Source organism: Hyperolius riggenbachi, chromosome 9 (assembly GCF_040937935.1).
Source record: "Hyperolius riggenbachi isolate aHypRig1 chromosome 9, aHypRig1.pri, whole genome shotgun sequence".
NCBI classification, from domain to species: domain Eukaryota; kingdom Metazoa; phylum Chordata; class Amphibia; order Anura; family Hyperoliidae; genus Hyperolius; species Hyperolius riggenbachi.
This window is the reverse complement of record NC_090654.1, coordinates 57093336-57109769: the sequence shown is the minus strand read 5'-3', so window position 1 is coordinate 57109769 and position 16434 is coordinate 57093336. Positions and strand designations below refer to the sequence as shown.

The 16434-nt window shown below is 46.0% G+C and overlaps 1 protein-coding gene across 1 annotated transcript in view; it reads right to left on the bottom strand.

The window, feature by feature from the left end:
* Positions 1-5706: 5706 nt before the first annotated feature.
* Positions 5707-16434, bottom strand: part of SYT11 (synaptotagmin 11) — a 29403-nt gene continuing 18675 nt past the window's right edge. Inside the window, exons 3-4 of the mRNA XM_068252821.1 lie at positions 12786-12909; positions 5707-9307 (exon numbers count right to left, since the gene is read on the bottom strand). Coding sequence (XP_068108922.1) covers positions 8997-9307; positions 12786-12909 — 435 coding nt within the window. The 3' untranslated portion in view covers positions 5707-8996. The remainder of the gene's footprint in view (positions 9308-12785; positions 12910-16434) is intronic.

The following is a 16434-nucleotide window of genomic DNA, read 5'->3' as shown; positions in this document are numbered from 1 at the left end:
CTCTCCTGCGTCCTGTCTTTGTACAGTGATTGTGTGAGTGGGTGGAGATCGGCGCTTAGTTGTCTGTGTGTATTGAGGTTTAGTAATTAGGGATGGTCAATGGGATGCAAATAATTTTCACTTGATGCAGGATTATGCAAATTTCATATGCAAATTTATGCAGCTCAAAATGGACCAATTGAATTTTACCTCAGCAAGACTTAAAGTGAACCAGAGACAAAGCACCCTCATGTATTTTACCTTATATATCAGTGGGAACATTAGAGAAAACGCCTACCCTGCTGTCTGTTTCATTCTTCACTGCTCAGGCTGCTTTCTTATCAGCCCTGATAAAATCCCCGACTGAGCATTCAGTCTGGCTTTGCTCAGGAATCTTTATAGCGGAGTCATTATAGGAGAGCCAGAAGGGGGCAGGCTTGGGCTTGAAAAGACATCAGAGAAGACAGACTTACAATGATTCCTGAGCAAAGCCAGACTGAATGCTCAGTAGGTTTGTTTTTTTATCAGGGCTGATAACAGTCAGGGCGGAAAACCTAATAAGATGGATAAAGGAGGGCCTCTGTGGTCCAGGGGCCCTTGGTGCGGTAGCAACCTCTGCATCCCCTATTGCTACGCCACTGATTGCATGGCTGTCCTGCTGATCCTCTGCCTCTGATACTTTCGGCCATAGACGCTGAATAAGCATGCCCATCAGATCTTTGGCTGAAATCAGACTGGTCTAGCCACATGCTTGTTTCAGGTGTGTGATTTAGACACTACTGCAGCCACACAGATCAGAACGCCAGGCAACTGGCATTGTATAAAAGGAAATAAATGTGGCTGCCGCCATATGCCTTTCCCTTCAGGTCCCCTTTAAACCCTTCAAGCGTATCTTTTAAACATGCTTCTCCAGACAAGCACATAATCTGCCCTAGTTATTCTTCAAGCATGGGTGCACATCTGTTTTCATTCATCTGACAAAAGACTCTCTATACTCTGCTACAACCTTACTGTCCTCTATACTGTAAGCTCACAGAGCCCCCATTCAGTGCTTGCTTTAGCTGTACTTCTACCAAAACATCTCATATATGATACTGTAGTATGGATTAAGCTAACCACAGATGATTTAGTAAGAGCCAGATCTGGCAAGTGATTAATCATCACTACTGTCAGAAACTCCTCGTGATCAGTGCTTGAGTAATGTACTTTAACTTGTGTTATACGGATAACATGTGCATTGTGTATATACTGAGATGCGCTATTAGCGCAACATGTGCTCAAGGCCGGATTTATACTTTTTCGTTCAACTGCCTTCCATGTGCAGCACCCCTCTCCTATTCCTTGTGGAGCCCCCCTCTTCCATGCTAACATTCAGTTCTATACAGACCTCTTGGGCAGCAGCTCCCTATTTCCATGTGTTACTCCACATTTGCAACCTCTCTATTCCATTGACAGCCTCTTCTTCCATATTTAGCTATGTTCTTCCATGACCAGCCGCCCCTTGGCAAGCTGCCGCCCAATGCCCGGGCCTTTGCAGCCTTTCCATAAATCCTGCCATGCATGTTATGTACTTTGTGTAACACCTGGTAAACCTTGCATGTGATGCCTAAGCAGTTATGTTTTAGGCCCCTTTTACACATACCGTGTTACCTCCCCGTACGGTTCTCTCCCCCGCAAGGGCAATTCAAGTCTATGGAGACTTTCGTTTCAAGGGAAAAGTCTATGGAGACTTTCATGTGTACACGATGCATTGCGTTGCGCCTGAAGTAGTCAAATCACCACAATTCTGCCACAAAGTCATTACCACATGATCCGTGCCTACCACACAAATTATGCAGTAATGTAAGTCTATGGTGAGGCTGTAAATGTCAGCGACAGAGCATGGTGCTCATGTGCAGTCAGACAGTAATCCCAGTGATGTACTTCCTGTTCAGAAGGGAGAACTGAGAGGGGGCGGGCCTATGTATATGACCCTGTCGCCAGACACTCTGCCACAGGATCATTTAAAATACTGCCATGTGATCACCGCACAAGTGTAAAACCAGCCTTCCAGCTTTTTAGTGAGGTTACTCCCATGTCACTGTTTCTCAGAGGAGCTCACAATCTAATCCTTATAGGAGTCGCAGTCTCATTTATGGGGGAACCAATTAATTAACCAGGATGTTTGTAGGGGGGGAACCCTGAATAATGCAATATGGCTTTGATCTGTTTTAAGCTAGGCACACATTAACAGATTCAAAAGATTAGACTTTAGTGCATTCCCAATCATCATTTGATGAACATATCAGTTGGGTATTGATTGAGAATGCCTGTGATTTGTACAAGCAATGTCGAGAAGAGTACGGAAAGTCACAAGCAGGACCAGTGCATGAGTGGTGACCTCAGAGCTTTGTACCGCATTAGAACTGGCAGTGTCAGACTGATCAGCTCTATATCTAGGCCTTAAAGGAGTTGCAAGGTGGAAAAATCTAGCTTTACTTAGCTGGGCCTTCTTCCAACCCCTAGAAGTCATTTGAGTCCCTCACCGCAGCTCCGGTCCTCCTCCGTGTCCCGCTGGCAGAATTATCGCCAACCATTGGATCGGCATCTTTTGCGCATGCACAGGCGCCTGTGTACGAACGCACCCACGTTATTGGGTGCATACTGTGTCTGCGGTATGCTCCTAGTGACATAGGTGCATTCATGTGCACGCATGCGCAGAAGATGGTGATTTGGCCAGGTGGCCGGTCCTTCAGAGGCTGCCAGCATGATGCAGGAAGACTGGAGCTGCAACAAGGGACTCAAATGACCTCTAGGGGCTGGGAGAAGCCCCGGGTAAGTAAGGCTTAATTTGCATGGTCAGTCACCTCGCAACTCCTTTAAGCCTGGTACAGACTTTGTTATGTTTGGCGAATCACTGACCAATTTTACCACCTCCATAGAGTATGAGGGTCAACAGATATTGAATACTATGAGCAGATTGTGTAAACCCTTATACTGCATGGATGTGGTAAAATTGGGCAGGATTGGCCAATTATAATTGAAAGCGTGTACCAGGCTTTAGATCAGGTAGGCAATCAATATTAGGCATCGGTTATATACCTAAAGTGCCAAGGACCGAACAGTAAATGCCTTGCTTTGAACCTTGGAAGCACCATAAGTAAAGCTACATACAGACCTTAGATTTTCATTTGTAAACATTCTGGGATGAAAATATACAATGTAGGTGTACACTGACGTCCATGGCTTCTCCTTCATGAGCTGAAGTAGAAAAACTTGGCCAACACTATTGTTTCCATTACAGCAAGGCGTCTCTAGCTCATCTTCCACTCTCCACAGAACAGATTAACAGTGTCTGTTCAATTATCCTTCCTCACTTGTCACCAGGCAACAGCGATACAAGGTGTGCATGTAGTTTTTATTTCCACACCCCGAGAAGGTGCTCAGAGTCACCCTTTAGGCCTCTTGCACACTGCAAGCGATTCCGATTCAGATTCCGCTTTTTAATCAGTTTTTACATCAGATTCAGATTTGCAGTTTGCTCCCTGCACACTGCAAATCGGAATCTGAATCGGATGTAAAAACTGATTAAAAAGCGGAATCGGAATCGGTTGCAGTGTGCAAGAGGCGTAAGGCGGCTAGGATAGTGCTGTTATATGGGCTGGTAAAGAGTGACTGAACATTTTATTAGCTCTGGGCCCCCCGGGATCACTGGGGCCGCTCCCCTCTAGTTATGCCCCTCAGAAGGCAGCCTTTGGATCCTAATGAAGCTTCCCATGGTGTCCTCTACTGCCGCCTGGGACCCTTCATCCGATCGGGGCTGCGGTCCTCTTCTGGCACGACCACGCCTGCACAGCAGTATGGAGCCGACCCAGGCTTGAAGAGACGCACAACCCTGATCAGATTAAGGACACGCCCATTTCAGTAGTCTTTGGGGGTCCACAAGCAGAGATGGGAGGATGCTGTGGGAAGCCTCATTAGGATACAGAGGCTTCCCTCTGCTTAGGTGAATATGTGTTTCTGGGTAAAATTTAATAGATTCCAGCATGGACATGATATACAGACCTAAATTTTCCATCCTATTCAACTGATACTTTTAGTTAATTTTTGGTCAAAATCGATCAGAAATTCACAAGAATCGACTCCCATCTCATTCGATAAGACTGGTCAAATCTGCATGGAATCCACTGGGAAAATCAATGTGTGTATAGGCACATTTTCAATAAACTGACTTCTTATCTCCAGTGTATGCCTTCTATGTAGACCAGCCTTTCTCAACCTTTTTACCGTGGAGGAACCCTGCAAATAACTTTGGGATCTCAAGGAACACTTGAAAACAATTTTTGGATCTTGAGGACCCCCTGCATTTATTTTGCAGGAGGCATGGTGAGCTTTAAAAGTAGGTAAGGCTGTTTATTTCACTACCCCCTATTACAGTGCCACTCATTTTAGTGTCTCCTTATCCTAGTACTTTTTATTAATGTGCTCATTATTATTCTGACCCCCAATTTAGAGCTTATTTTTACAGTACCCCCTATTATAATGTGCTCTATTATACTTCCCCCACGATGCTGGAAACTGCCAAGGAACCCCTGCAGAGTACTCGAGGAACCCTGGGATTCCAGGGAACCCTTGTTGAGAAAGCCTGATGTAGACAAAGAAACACTGTTGGAGGCGCCCTGAAATATCTAATATATACAACAATAGTTTTTTTTGGTAGGGGTAATTGGATCTTACCTCCTTCGAGCAACAAACCACATAAGGTAGATATAACATTTATTCATGCACATTAGACAACACTTTTCACAGGTGCTGCGGCTGCTTCTTCAGGTCAATACAAAGTGCTTTGGTAGCAGTAGTCTATAGAGGTGCTCACACTCGTGACTACTGCTACCAAGGCATTTTTTATTGACCTGAAGAAGCAGGCCAGCACCTGTGAAATGTGTTGTCTGATGTGCATGAATACATGTTATAGCTACCTTATGTGTTTTGTTCCTTGAAGTAGGTTATGCTGGATACACACCATGAGTTTCCGCGTCGCACGCGGCCGTAGATACGCGTCGAGTCGATTATTTCCGAACGAATTTCGATGATTTTTAGGTCGAATGCCATGTAAAGTATGGCAAATCGACCTAACGATCCATCGAAGCTTGAATCGGACATGTCGGAAATAATCGAATCGATGCGTATCGACGGCCGCATCGAACGCGGAAACGCATGGTGTGTATCCAGCATAAGATCCAATTACTCGGACCAAATGCACTATAGTTGTATAGATGAGATATCTCAGGGCGCCTCCAACAGTGTATCTTAGTATTAGCACAAACTGGGGTTCAGTATTGCAAACCTTGTGTTTTCAATAAGCCATACCAGTTCCTCCACAGCAGACCTGGAATACCGAACGGGAACAGTTGATCTTCCCACAGACTCTGACGATGGTTGCAAGTTTTGCAACCCACCCTTGTCAATATAACATACTATTATTCAAACACCATCTCATACAAACAATACTGCACCATTAATCTCCTGGCCTCATTTTAGAATCTTGGAGCCTACTTACAACCACTGAGAGTAAAAACAGAGTTTTCTATGTAGACAGGCTGCTGGTTATTTTGCAGGGTCGAGATAACAGCTGTTGGAGAGGAGAGTGCACCAGTTATCTGCTTCCCCGGAGACTTGGCTGGGGGGATAATGGAGGAGGATGATGTAATGGAGCCTAGGGACACATCACAAACACCTGAGACCACACGAGTGAATCAATCTTTATTTGTGAGTTACAAATCCAAGGAAGGTAAGATAGAGTTACATAGCAGTGCTGCACAGCTGTATGCGTAGTGTTTATATCACAAATACGGGGTGAGCGATGGAGACAGTGCCTGCTGGGCCTCCCATAATGGGGGTATTATAGGATTAGATCAGGATATGGACATAGGACTCCTCCTCACTGTCTGCTCTGACTGCGATCATTCATGTCAGCACAATAGCCCAGGGCCCAGACACGACACACAGGAGGGGGCTGCACTCAGACTGGCACAACCTAGAGAGAGGCAGTGCTATCTCCTGTCCAACTGCAAAGACCATAGACTAACAGAAATCTCAGATCCATTATCTATGAATCTGAGGCTGGCCATACATCTAGCGATATTGTGGAATCGAGTGAAAATCTGGCGCAACAGGCATGACCGGTCGACGATTCGACCGATTTTGGGACTAAATGGATTGTATTGATCAAGCGAGCTGGAAAATCTCAGTCCGACATTGGCTGATGGCGTGTGCGATATCACAATGATCGAACGAAACGGACCCCCGCCTCCCACTGTCCCCCAAATGTAAATGTCCCCATGCATTACAAATTTTACCTGTCCAGCTGCCCAGTCTCCTTCGCTGTCTCCCTCGAGCACCACTAGGCGCATGTGTGTGATGGCACACAAGCGCCACGTGGTATACTTGCCACCATGTGGTGGTGCTCAATGTGATTGCAGCGTTCGGGGGGAGAAAGAGGAGGAGCCTGGGAGTCTGTGCAGCTGGACAGGTGAGATTTACAATTTTCGGACACCGAAGGGGCGGGGGGAACAACATTACATTTGGGAAGCAGATGGGCAGTGAAGCAAGGCCAATTCTTGAGAAATTTCATGCTGAAATCAATCGGGAGTCAGCCTGCAGTGTATGGGCAGCTATCAGATCTCTTTCTGATCAGATTGGATCAGAGAGAGATCTGTCTCTTGGTCGATCTGCCCATACATCACTAGATGTATGGAACCTTGAGGGATACAGGAGATAGCAGAGAGATCCACATAGAAATACAGAAGGGTCTGGTTACACACGAGATTAATAGAAGGTGGTCTGTCTCTATAGGAGAGGGAACTGTTGCTGTAAGCCATTACAAGGAATCTGCTTCTATACGAGATTATGGTGAGGAATTTCATAAATTACAGGAGTATTTGAGGGACACTACTAGGGGGAGGGTGTTTCTAATGCCATAACACACTACAAAAAGGATCTGATTCTGTTAGTGATTCTATTCTGGTGTTCACCAGAAGGACCTTATCCTGTCCAGGAATTACAGAGAATCCGATCCAGCACTATATTTTATGGGCGCTAGTACAGTGAAGGGGAATCCAGTGCTCTCATCCAATCGTGAAGTGCTGTGGTGCCTATGTTTTTTAGCCATTCAGCATGGAGTGCTGCATGACGTAAGTGTGATAGGATTGTTCATTAATTACGTGCAGACAGAATTAATTGTGTCACACATTCGTTACTTTGCACCAATAAGATCTCTCTGCCAGAGATAAGGGTCAGGCCGGCTCTGGCATTGCGGCAAAGGGAGCAATTGCCCCAGGTATCCGAACCTCCCCAGGGGCCCCCGTGCCACTGAAACTCCCAGGTGGCCTCCCCAACTGCTCCCCGTGGCGCCACATGATCGGTAGTTTAGCTGCCTTGGAATATCTCACCAGTTCCGGCGGCTGCTCAATCCCGATCTCGGTCTTCAGCCATGCTGCCTGCCTCTTCTCTATGCCCAGTGCATGTTAATTGAAAAAAACAACGTGCGCCGGATGGAGAAGACGCAGGCAACTGAGCTGAAGACGGAGATCAGAACGGAGCAGCCACCGAAACAGGTGAGAGATTTCAAGGCAGCGGAACTAGCGAATGGGCGCCACAGGGAGCAGTCGGGGGAGGCCACCTGGGGGTCCAGCGGTGCTGGGGCCACAGGAGCTGACTTTCATGGGGGACCCAAGTTACTTATGCCCTAGGGCCCCAGTGTGACTTAAACCGGCCCTTGTTCAGGCTATGAAAAGTGCTTCAGAATGGCACAGGGAGGTTGCCTTCAAAAAACCCTGCAGAGCTCATTTAGCGGAAGAGGATCAGTAGAACCTGTCAAACAAATCTTCCACACACCCCGTGACACCTTGTGCAACTTTCATGTGATATTACCGTGCTTGTTATGAACAGTTGGACTTCCGAGGCATAAAATGGATCAGAGCTGCTTTGCCTGTAGGGATAACTCATGCAGGTGTGTTTCTGGTACAGGACATTTGCGCACACAAGTGCTGGTCTCATAGTGGTGGGGGCAGTAATGCGGTGATCGATTCTCAGCAGAATACACTCTGTGCCCTCCTAGATGCCTTTGTATCCCATTGCCACTTTTCTGAGGTTCAGTGATGATGAGATTTGAACGTGAGCTCATAAATAACCTGTTATACCACAGACATACAGACCTGCCACATAGACTGGCTACTCTCCCTTGCCTGGTACATTCCTTGGCCTGAGTCTTAGGGAGATGGATCAGCTGGTTTAACCAACGTGCCACGGATCCAAATTAAAATGTAAGCTTAAAAATATGGGAAAGTGCTCTTTTTTACTCAAGAGTGAGATGAACGCCAAACCGTGAACTGTCACCTGAAATAACTGACTGTCCGACCGTGCTGCCTTCAACCAAGGTGGCCGTGACGAGAAGGTTGTACTGACTACGAGGGCAACTTCGGTCACCACTTTTTCTCTTAACACAAATCTCTTGAAATATAAATATGACACAAAGCAGGAAATCAAAACATTGGGGGAGGGGGGATTTTTTACCCCACTAGATAAAGATGGGAAAAGTGACCGGTGCACAAGCCACACAAGCCTCCTCTGGCGCTTGGAGCCCTTAGGGAGGTGAAGGCGACATGCACAGGGCGATCGGACCGCCCGACAGAGGCCGTCCACACATGCAAACACAGGAATACAATCCGTATAGGAGTACGTACGCAGAGAATCACGTTATCTGGTGGTTTAGTTTAGTGTTAGAGTGTCCTGCAAAAAACATCAGAAGAACTGACAGTCTAGAAAAGTTTGATCTACCACTAAAACGAGGGTAACCCCTTCAGCATTCGGCAAACCTTCTGCACGATATGTAAAGGCGCCTTGGTCACTGGAGGATTAAACAGGATTACACAAAAATGGACAACCTCCTTCCCGCCTGCTTCCATCCACTGCCAAACTGTGTTCTCCCTTCACCCTGCTCTTCTGCCCCCACCTGGAGAAGAAATCGCATCCCCCAACTAGTATTCGGTCAAGCTGTGCCACTTGGCGATCAGCTTCCGGGGGTTATCACACACCTCCCGCCAATGTTCAATGCCGCTGGCTGTGACGCTGTGTGCCCCCAAGATGAGGCGACCCACCACTTGGTTCTTGGTGGTGCGATCAAAATCGATGACCAGGAACTCAATGCTGATGTCCGGCAGGATTTCAGAAGGGATATCGTAGATGAAGGACTCGTTGAAGACCGGGCTTAGAGTGCACTTCTTGACGTGGGTCTTCTTTTTGGCAATGCGCTTCCTGCCATAGTAAACGTTCACCTTGACATATGGGTCTGCAAAAAAGAGAGGGAGCTCGCCAATTACACTATCCAGGAACAACGTAACCATGGAGGAGAGAATTAGACGGGATGTGGTTAATACTATGGTAATACTACATTAATGCTGAATATGTGTCATGGAGTAGAGTTGTGCATGGGAATTGGTATATGGTAATTTCACAGCAAAAGTACTACCATTGTACCCACTCTACTCTATGGCACTGAACTGCACCCCTCTGAATGCCACTCAAAATCTAACATTTCTATCCTTATATGGAAACTGCCTACAGGTACAATTGAAAGTTGCCATCAAGGGTGCATTTATACTAACTTACCTGGGACTTCCTCCAGCCCCATGAGGTTTGTGGATTCCCTCGCCGACCTCTCCAGCCGCTCGGTTAATTTACTATCCCCCCCGGTAAGCTGGGCAGACGCGGCCAGTCGTGCGCTTCTGTGCATGCGCGGCAGCGTGCATGCCGCCGGGAGCATTCTGCGCCTGTGCAGTACTTCAGCTCAGGCACAGAATGCTCCCGGCTGCGGGAGTGCAATATGGGTGCGCGTACAGCTGAGTCACGCATGCACAGGAAAATCGCTTCTGGGCAGATTACCGTGGGAGGATAGCAAGTGAACTGAGCGGGCGGAGAGGACGGCAAGGGAACCTACAAACCTCATGGGGCTGGAGGAAGCCCCAGGTAAGTTTAAATACACTCCTGATGGTCATCTTAGGTTCCCTTTAAGGCTTGGAGGATAGGATGAACAAAATTCATTACACCACTAAGCAGAGCTGGGTCGAGGCAGAGGTGAGAGAGGCCTCAGGGCGCAGTGTAGGAGGGGGCGCACAACTCACTCAGCTATCATTCTCCTATTGTGTTTGAAGCAGAGAGAAATAAGAAAAGGGGATACCTGGCAGCGACTGAAAGTCAGATAACTAGAGATAAAAGTATTGGGGGCCCTAGGGCGCCTCTTAGCCTTATAGCAATCAGTGTGTGATAGCTGGGGTGGGGGGGGGGGCGCACTTTGGTGTCTTAGCCTTGAGTCCTGGAGGACCTTGTCCCAGATTTGCCACTAAGGCAAGGGCAACTTGCGGCAAATTAAGCACAGCCGTGATCGTCATTGCCATCTCATCACCATCTCTCCAGGCTGCTCCGGTCATCCACTAGCCGTCCTGATACTTCTGTCAATCAAGCTCCGTCGTGCATGACTAGCCTAGCCGTGCTCGCTTCAGTAGCCGGGAAGGCTCTGCGCCTGCACAGTACTACTGCGTAACCACAGAACACTCCCGGCCACAGGAGCTCGATAGAGCACAGCTAGCGGATGACCAGAGCGGCCCGGAGAGACGGTGAGGGAGCCCATGGCCTGAAGGGGGCTGGAGGAAGCCCCCCCGGGAAGTATAAATGTTTTTCATCCATTCACCTCAGGTACGCTTTAGAGTACAAAATAAAGCAAACAGAGGCACCAACAGGAATAAAATATACTACAATTCTTAAAATTGCTAAGAAGGCAGTGGTGGACTTACCTCGCAGAAGCAGACACTAAAACTGTTGCTGCCATATACTCCTTTTTTTGTTGCCTGATGAAGCGGGGTTAAATCTGTGAAACACGTTGCAACTTTGTTTTGGAGTATGCCAATAAATTTACATCTGTTTTTGAAACTGACTGTTCTAGTGTCTGCTTCTGGGGGGTAAGTCCACCACTGCCTCCTTAGCAATTTTAAGAATTTTAGTATATTTTATTCCCGTTGGCGCCTCTGTTTGCTTTATATCATAATCGAGTCCACTCCGGGTGAAGGGGTGACACACCCCTTTTTCTTCCTGATCTCTACAGAGAGCGACTTCTTAATCCTGAGTGGGGACAGGTCTAATCTCCCCACCTGCATTTACAGTGGTTACCTTGGAGGTAACCCCGGATTGTGAGTATATTTCTACTTACCTTCATAATCCCCTTTGCCAGTACATATGACACTATTTTGGGCTCAAGGTGTCCCCTTCTGTATATGCTTTAGAGTAGAAACACACTAGGCAGAAATGCTAACGTTGCGGAAAACGCTAGCGTTAACGCACATAATGCAAGTCAATGGGCTGCATAAGAAAACGCACATGCTTGCGTTCTGCAATATGGGATTTTAAAAACGCTGAACTTTCTGCATATTTTCCAAAACACATCTAAAACGCACCTAATGTACATCAATGGTTGCGCAGGGGTATAGCGGTTTATTGCATTTTGTATGCATTTTTTTAAACCAGTTTGATGACGTATTTCCACTTCCTTTTGACTTCCTAGTGATTTGCATAAAACGCATATAAAAACGCATACAAAGCACACATAAATGCATATGCGATTTTATGTGCGAAACCTGTTATAATTTAAGTAGGCCTCAGTTATTTGGACTGAGTTAGTCAAAAGGCTTGAGGAGCAGACCTGCCCTTTAAGGGATTTTCTCTTAGAGAGAGAGAATCTCCAGTTCTGTCAGCAGAACTAGAACATACCAAGAAGCTGTTCTGTGGACAAGGCCACAGGTCTCCCTGACCTGGGCATGTACCGCCACTAGAACAATAAACATCAGCCATGTTTTGTAAATATCCACATTCCTGCATGTAGGTCAAATGCCTCATTGAATATTAATCGAGTAGGTGGGTATGATGACACCACGAGTGGGTCCACCAATAGTCTGATCTAGGGGATGGCGAAGATGATGTCATATTTAACTCTTTCCTAGTCGGTATTAAAGCCTGCGTGAGCTATGGGAGCTCACTCTGCTTCTGACTTTCCCACTAGATCTAAAGGCTGACTGGAACCTCTATTTTCATTCTATATGTAATCTGATATAATGTATGCTGTACATACTGTAGGTAGTCTAGTGTAACGTAGTTAGGAAGAAGGTACCTGATTGACTTCAGCAGGAAGTCTAATCAAGAAGCTTGTAACGCAACATGGAAATCTGCTTTGCCAGGATATGATGGACTATATCTGTATATAGCAGTGGTGCTCTGGGAGACATCTCGAGCTCACTCCAACCTGAATTATCGCAAATTCTTTCTGTTTTAGGAAAGCAAATTTTTGTTTATCTGTATATATGTTTCCTGAATAAATAACGTGAATATTGAAGAAGCCTGAGAAAGTCTATCTCCTGCTTGCTGTGTGATCGGGTTTGCAACTCTTGAGGAGGAGTTTGCTGGTGCCGGAAAAAGGTGAATTAGAGCAGTTTATAACAAAACCCAAATGCATTAAAACGCAATAAAAAAGGTTAGGAAAACATTAGGCAGAATCGCATATGCATTTTCCATACCACATAGTGGAAAACGCATATGTGATTCTGCCTAGTGTGTTCCTTCCCAAACGGATTTGTAAAAAGCAAATGCACTAAAAACGCACTTCAAATGCATATGCAGCAAAACGCAGCCATTAATGCAACGTCTAGTGTGTTCCCAGCCTCAAGCCTTTCTGAACCATGTGACTCATGTTATACACATCTTCAGGCTGGATAAATAGCTGCTACCTGAGAGACCAGTGATGTCCATTCTTGGAAGATGTTTTGCTTTCAGTACCACAACAGTCATCCTCTGTGCGACAGGCTGGTAAGACAAGGATACCTGGAGCTCTCCCCGGCTGACACACTTCTGTGGAGACAAGACAGTGATATGATTATTATGGCATTAGCGTAGACCCCTTCCCAAGTAGCACATCATTCTTAAGGTGGGTACACACATCAGATAAAAGTCTTCGGAAAATGAAAGATCACAGACCAATTTTACTCCCTTCCATATAGTATGAGAGCCATACTCTGCGTAATATGTTGGCGCTTTATAAATACAATAAATAACAACAATAAATAATACTCTACACAGTCTATTCCAGGGGTAGGGAACCTATGGCTCGGGAGCCAGATATGGCTCTTTTGATGGCTATATCTGGCTCAAATACAAATCAGTAGCGTTTGATTCACTAAGGTACACTGCTCAAGCAGCGCAGCTTAGTGTGGCAGCGCAAGTAACATTTTCAAAGTAGGCTTGCTACTGCTGTAGCATGCACTACTAACTTACTCAGGCTACCCCAAAACGAAGGGCTGCTACAGTTGTTCCATTCTGGAGCCTGTCAGGTCCAGTAACTTTGTAGGACAAGATCCCCGCACTTTGGCCCGATAGGCTGCCTGTCAAGGGACAGGCAGCCTACTAGGCAAATGAAAGTGCAGGGATCTTGTCCCACAAAGTGAATCAACCCCCAAGTCAGCTAGATAATTGTACAAGCTGTTAGTCGGTATTCTCCTGTCTGGCTCTCAGGGAAATTGCTGATGTTGCTGAAATCCAAGAGAAGCTGAAGTCGTGTCTGACACTTCCGCTGCCTGGCGGATCAACTGTATACACATCACCATGGCAACAGGGATGTGAGCCCTACTGTCCCAGTTTGAAAGATATTGTATGGCTCTCATGGAATTACATTTTAAAATATATGGCGTGTATGGCTCTCTCAGCCAAAAAGGTTCCTGACCCCTGGTCTATTTTATTGAGCTGAACTCCCCATCAGATAAAAATCTTTGCAGCAAGATGCTGGACACAAAGATGCTGTACACATGCAACAGATCAGTATCTGCAAAGAGTACATTTGAAATCAACGCCGGTAGACTTGGGCGCAGGATACAGCGGTATATGGCTGATCCTGCTTCTTGCACAAGTCCGGGCCGTTTTAATTACTATTCCCCCTCCAGGCCGCCATGGAAAGTGGGGGAATGAAATAATTCGGCTTCCAGCAATTGCTGGAAGCCAAGGTATTGTGTTTTTTAAGCAACTTCGGCTCCGTCTTGTGACGGAGCCGACGTTACTCACTGAGCGCCGCTATAGACTGATTGCCATTATAGTCTATGGCGGCGTTGGCTGCGCCCAAATCTAGCAGCGCTGAAAAGCACTGCTCCGTCTGCAAAAGATCAGTTCCTGCAAATTGCATTCATAGGCCTGGTGCACACCAAAACCCGCTAGCAGATCCGCAAAATGCTAGCAGATTTTGAAACGCTTTTTCTTATTTTTCTGTAGCGTTTCAGCTAGCATTTTGCGGTTTTGTGAAGCGTTTTTGGTGTAGTAGATTTCATATATTGCTACAGTAAAGCTGTTACTGAACAGCTTCTGTAACAAAAACGCCTGCAAAACCACTCTGAACTGCCGTTTTTCAGAGCGGTTTGCGTTTTTCCTATACTTTACATTGGAGGCAGAAACGCCTCCACAATCTAAAAAATGCCTCACCCCGGGAGTATGCGTTTCAGCAAAACGCCTCCCGCTCTGGTGTGAATCACCCCATTGAGATACATTGACCAAGCGTATCTGCAGCCGCTGTAAAAACGCAGAAAAACCCACTCGGTGTGCACCAGCCCAGAGTCTATGATATCTGCAGATCCTCATACACACCTTGTTTAACAGACATTCATCTGCAGATCAGACAATCATCTGCAGATCCAAAGATCCATCCTGGTGGATCTGATCTGCAGATGATTGTCCATCAAGCCGCATCTACACGAGTAGATGCGGCCGCGATGCTCCCTATCAATCGAGCCGCTGATGCGGCTCGATTAATAAGATCCGACAGGACGGATCTCCGCACCGCCGATTCCCTGCTCGCTCCCCGCGAGGGGACAATGGCAGGGAATCGAGCGGAAGATAAGCGGCGCTGGCGGGGGCGAGCGGGGAATCGAATGCGGCGCACTAGTGGCGAGCGGGGACGCAGCGGGCACGCGGAAGAGGCGATCCGGCGGCTAATCGAGCCGCCGGATCACAGCCTCATTTACCCGTGTAGATGAGGCTTTAAACAAGGTGTGTATGAGATCTGCAGATATCATAGCTTATGAATGCAATTTGCAGGAACTGATCTTTTGCAGGAACTGATCTTTTGCAGATACTGAGCTGTTGCATGTGTACAGCATCTTTGTGTGCAGCATCTTGCAAAGATTTTTATCTGATCGGGAGTTCATCTCAATAGAATAGACTGTGTAGGTATGGCTCTCATACTACATGGAAGGGGGTAAAATTGGTCTGTGATCTTTCATTTTCCAAAGACTTTTATCTGATGTGTGTACCCACCTTTAAGGTGGCCACACACCATACAATTTTTAAAATATCTTTTCAATTCAAGAATTGCAATCAATTTTTCTGACTGATTGTAACATTTAAAAAATCTGACCAATGTACCACACACATATGTTCAATGTTTCCCCAATTATGAAGAAAATGATTGAAAACTCTGAGAAAATTGCTTGGGAGTATATATAAGGAAATTGACAATCTAACAAACACCATTAAATTTTCATAAAAATTGATCAGAAAAATCCAGCACTCCCGAAAGACTTTTATCGAATAAAAATGAAATCTGGAAAAAAAACAACTTTGTTTTTATCGAATTGTTTTAAAACCGGATCATTTTATTCTATTGTGTGTGGCCACCTTTAAGGTAAGAATACACTACACAGTGCTTCTAAAAGATTAGACATTAACCACTTGAGGACCGCAGTGTGAAACCCCCTAAAGACCAGGCCATTTTTCTGCAAATAGGCCACTGCTGCTTTAATGCTGGGAATACACGGTTCGTTTTTGCCTTCGTTTAAACCTTCGTTTCGATTGTGACTTTTGTCCTTTTCGATCCCGAAATAATCGGTCATACGGTTAATATCACCACCCACGGTTTCGGTTTTTTTTTTCGATTCTGATGGTTTCGTTTTTCCAATGATCGAAGGCTGCAAAGAAACGAAACGAAAATCCCTTTTTACAGGGACGGACTAGCATAAACGAATATATAATCGATCTGAACAGCCATCAAGCCTACCAATGGCTCGATTAGATGGATAAAGAGAGATAATATCAAACATGTTCGATCACTAGTCGTTCGTTTTTGGGGTCTATTAATCGAAACTATAATGAGATTATGACTATTTTCACATACGTTTTCAACACTCGATTCGTTTACCGAACGAATCGAAGGTTTAAACGAAGGCAAAAACGAACCGTGTATTCCCAGCATTAGGCATAGCTGCAGGGCCGTACAACTCAGCACACAAGTGATTCCCCCCCTTTTCTCCCCACCAACAGAGCTTTCTGCTGGTGGGGTCTGATAGCTTCCCCAGTGTTTATTTTTCTTTTTATAAATATTTATTGTATTTATTTTTT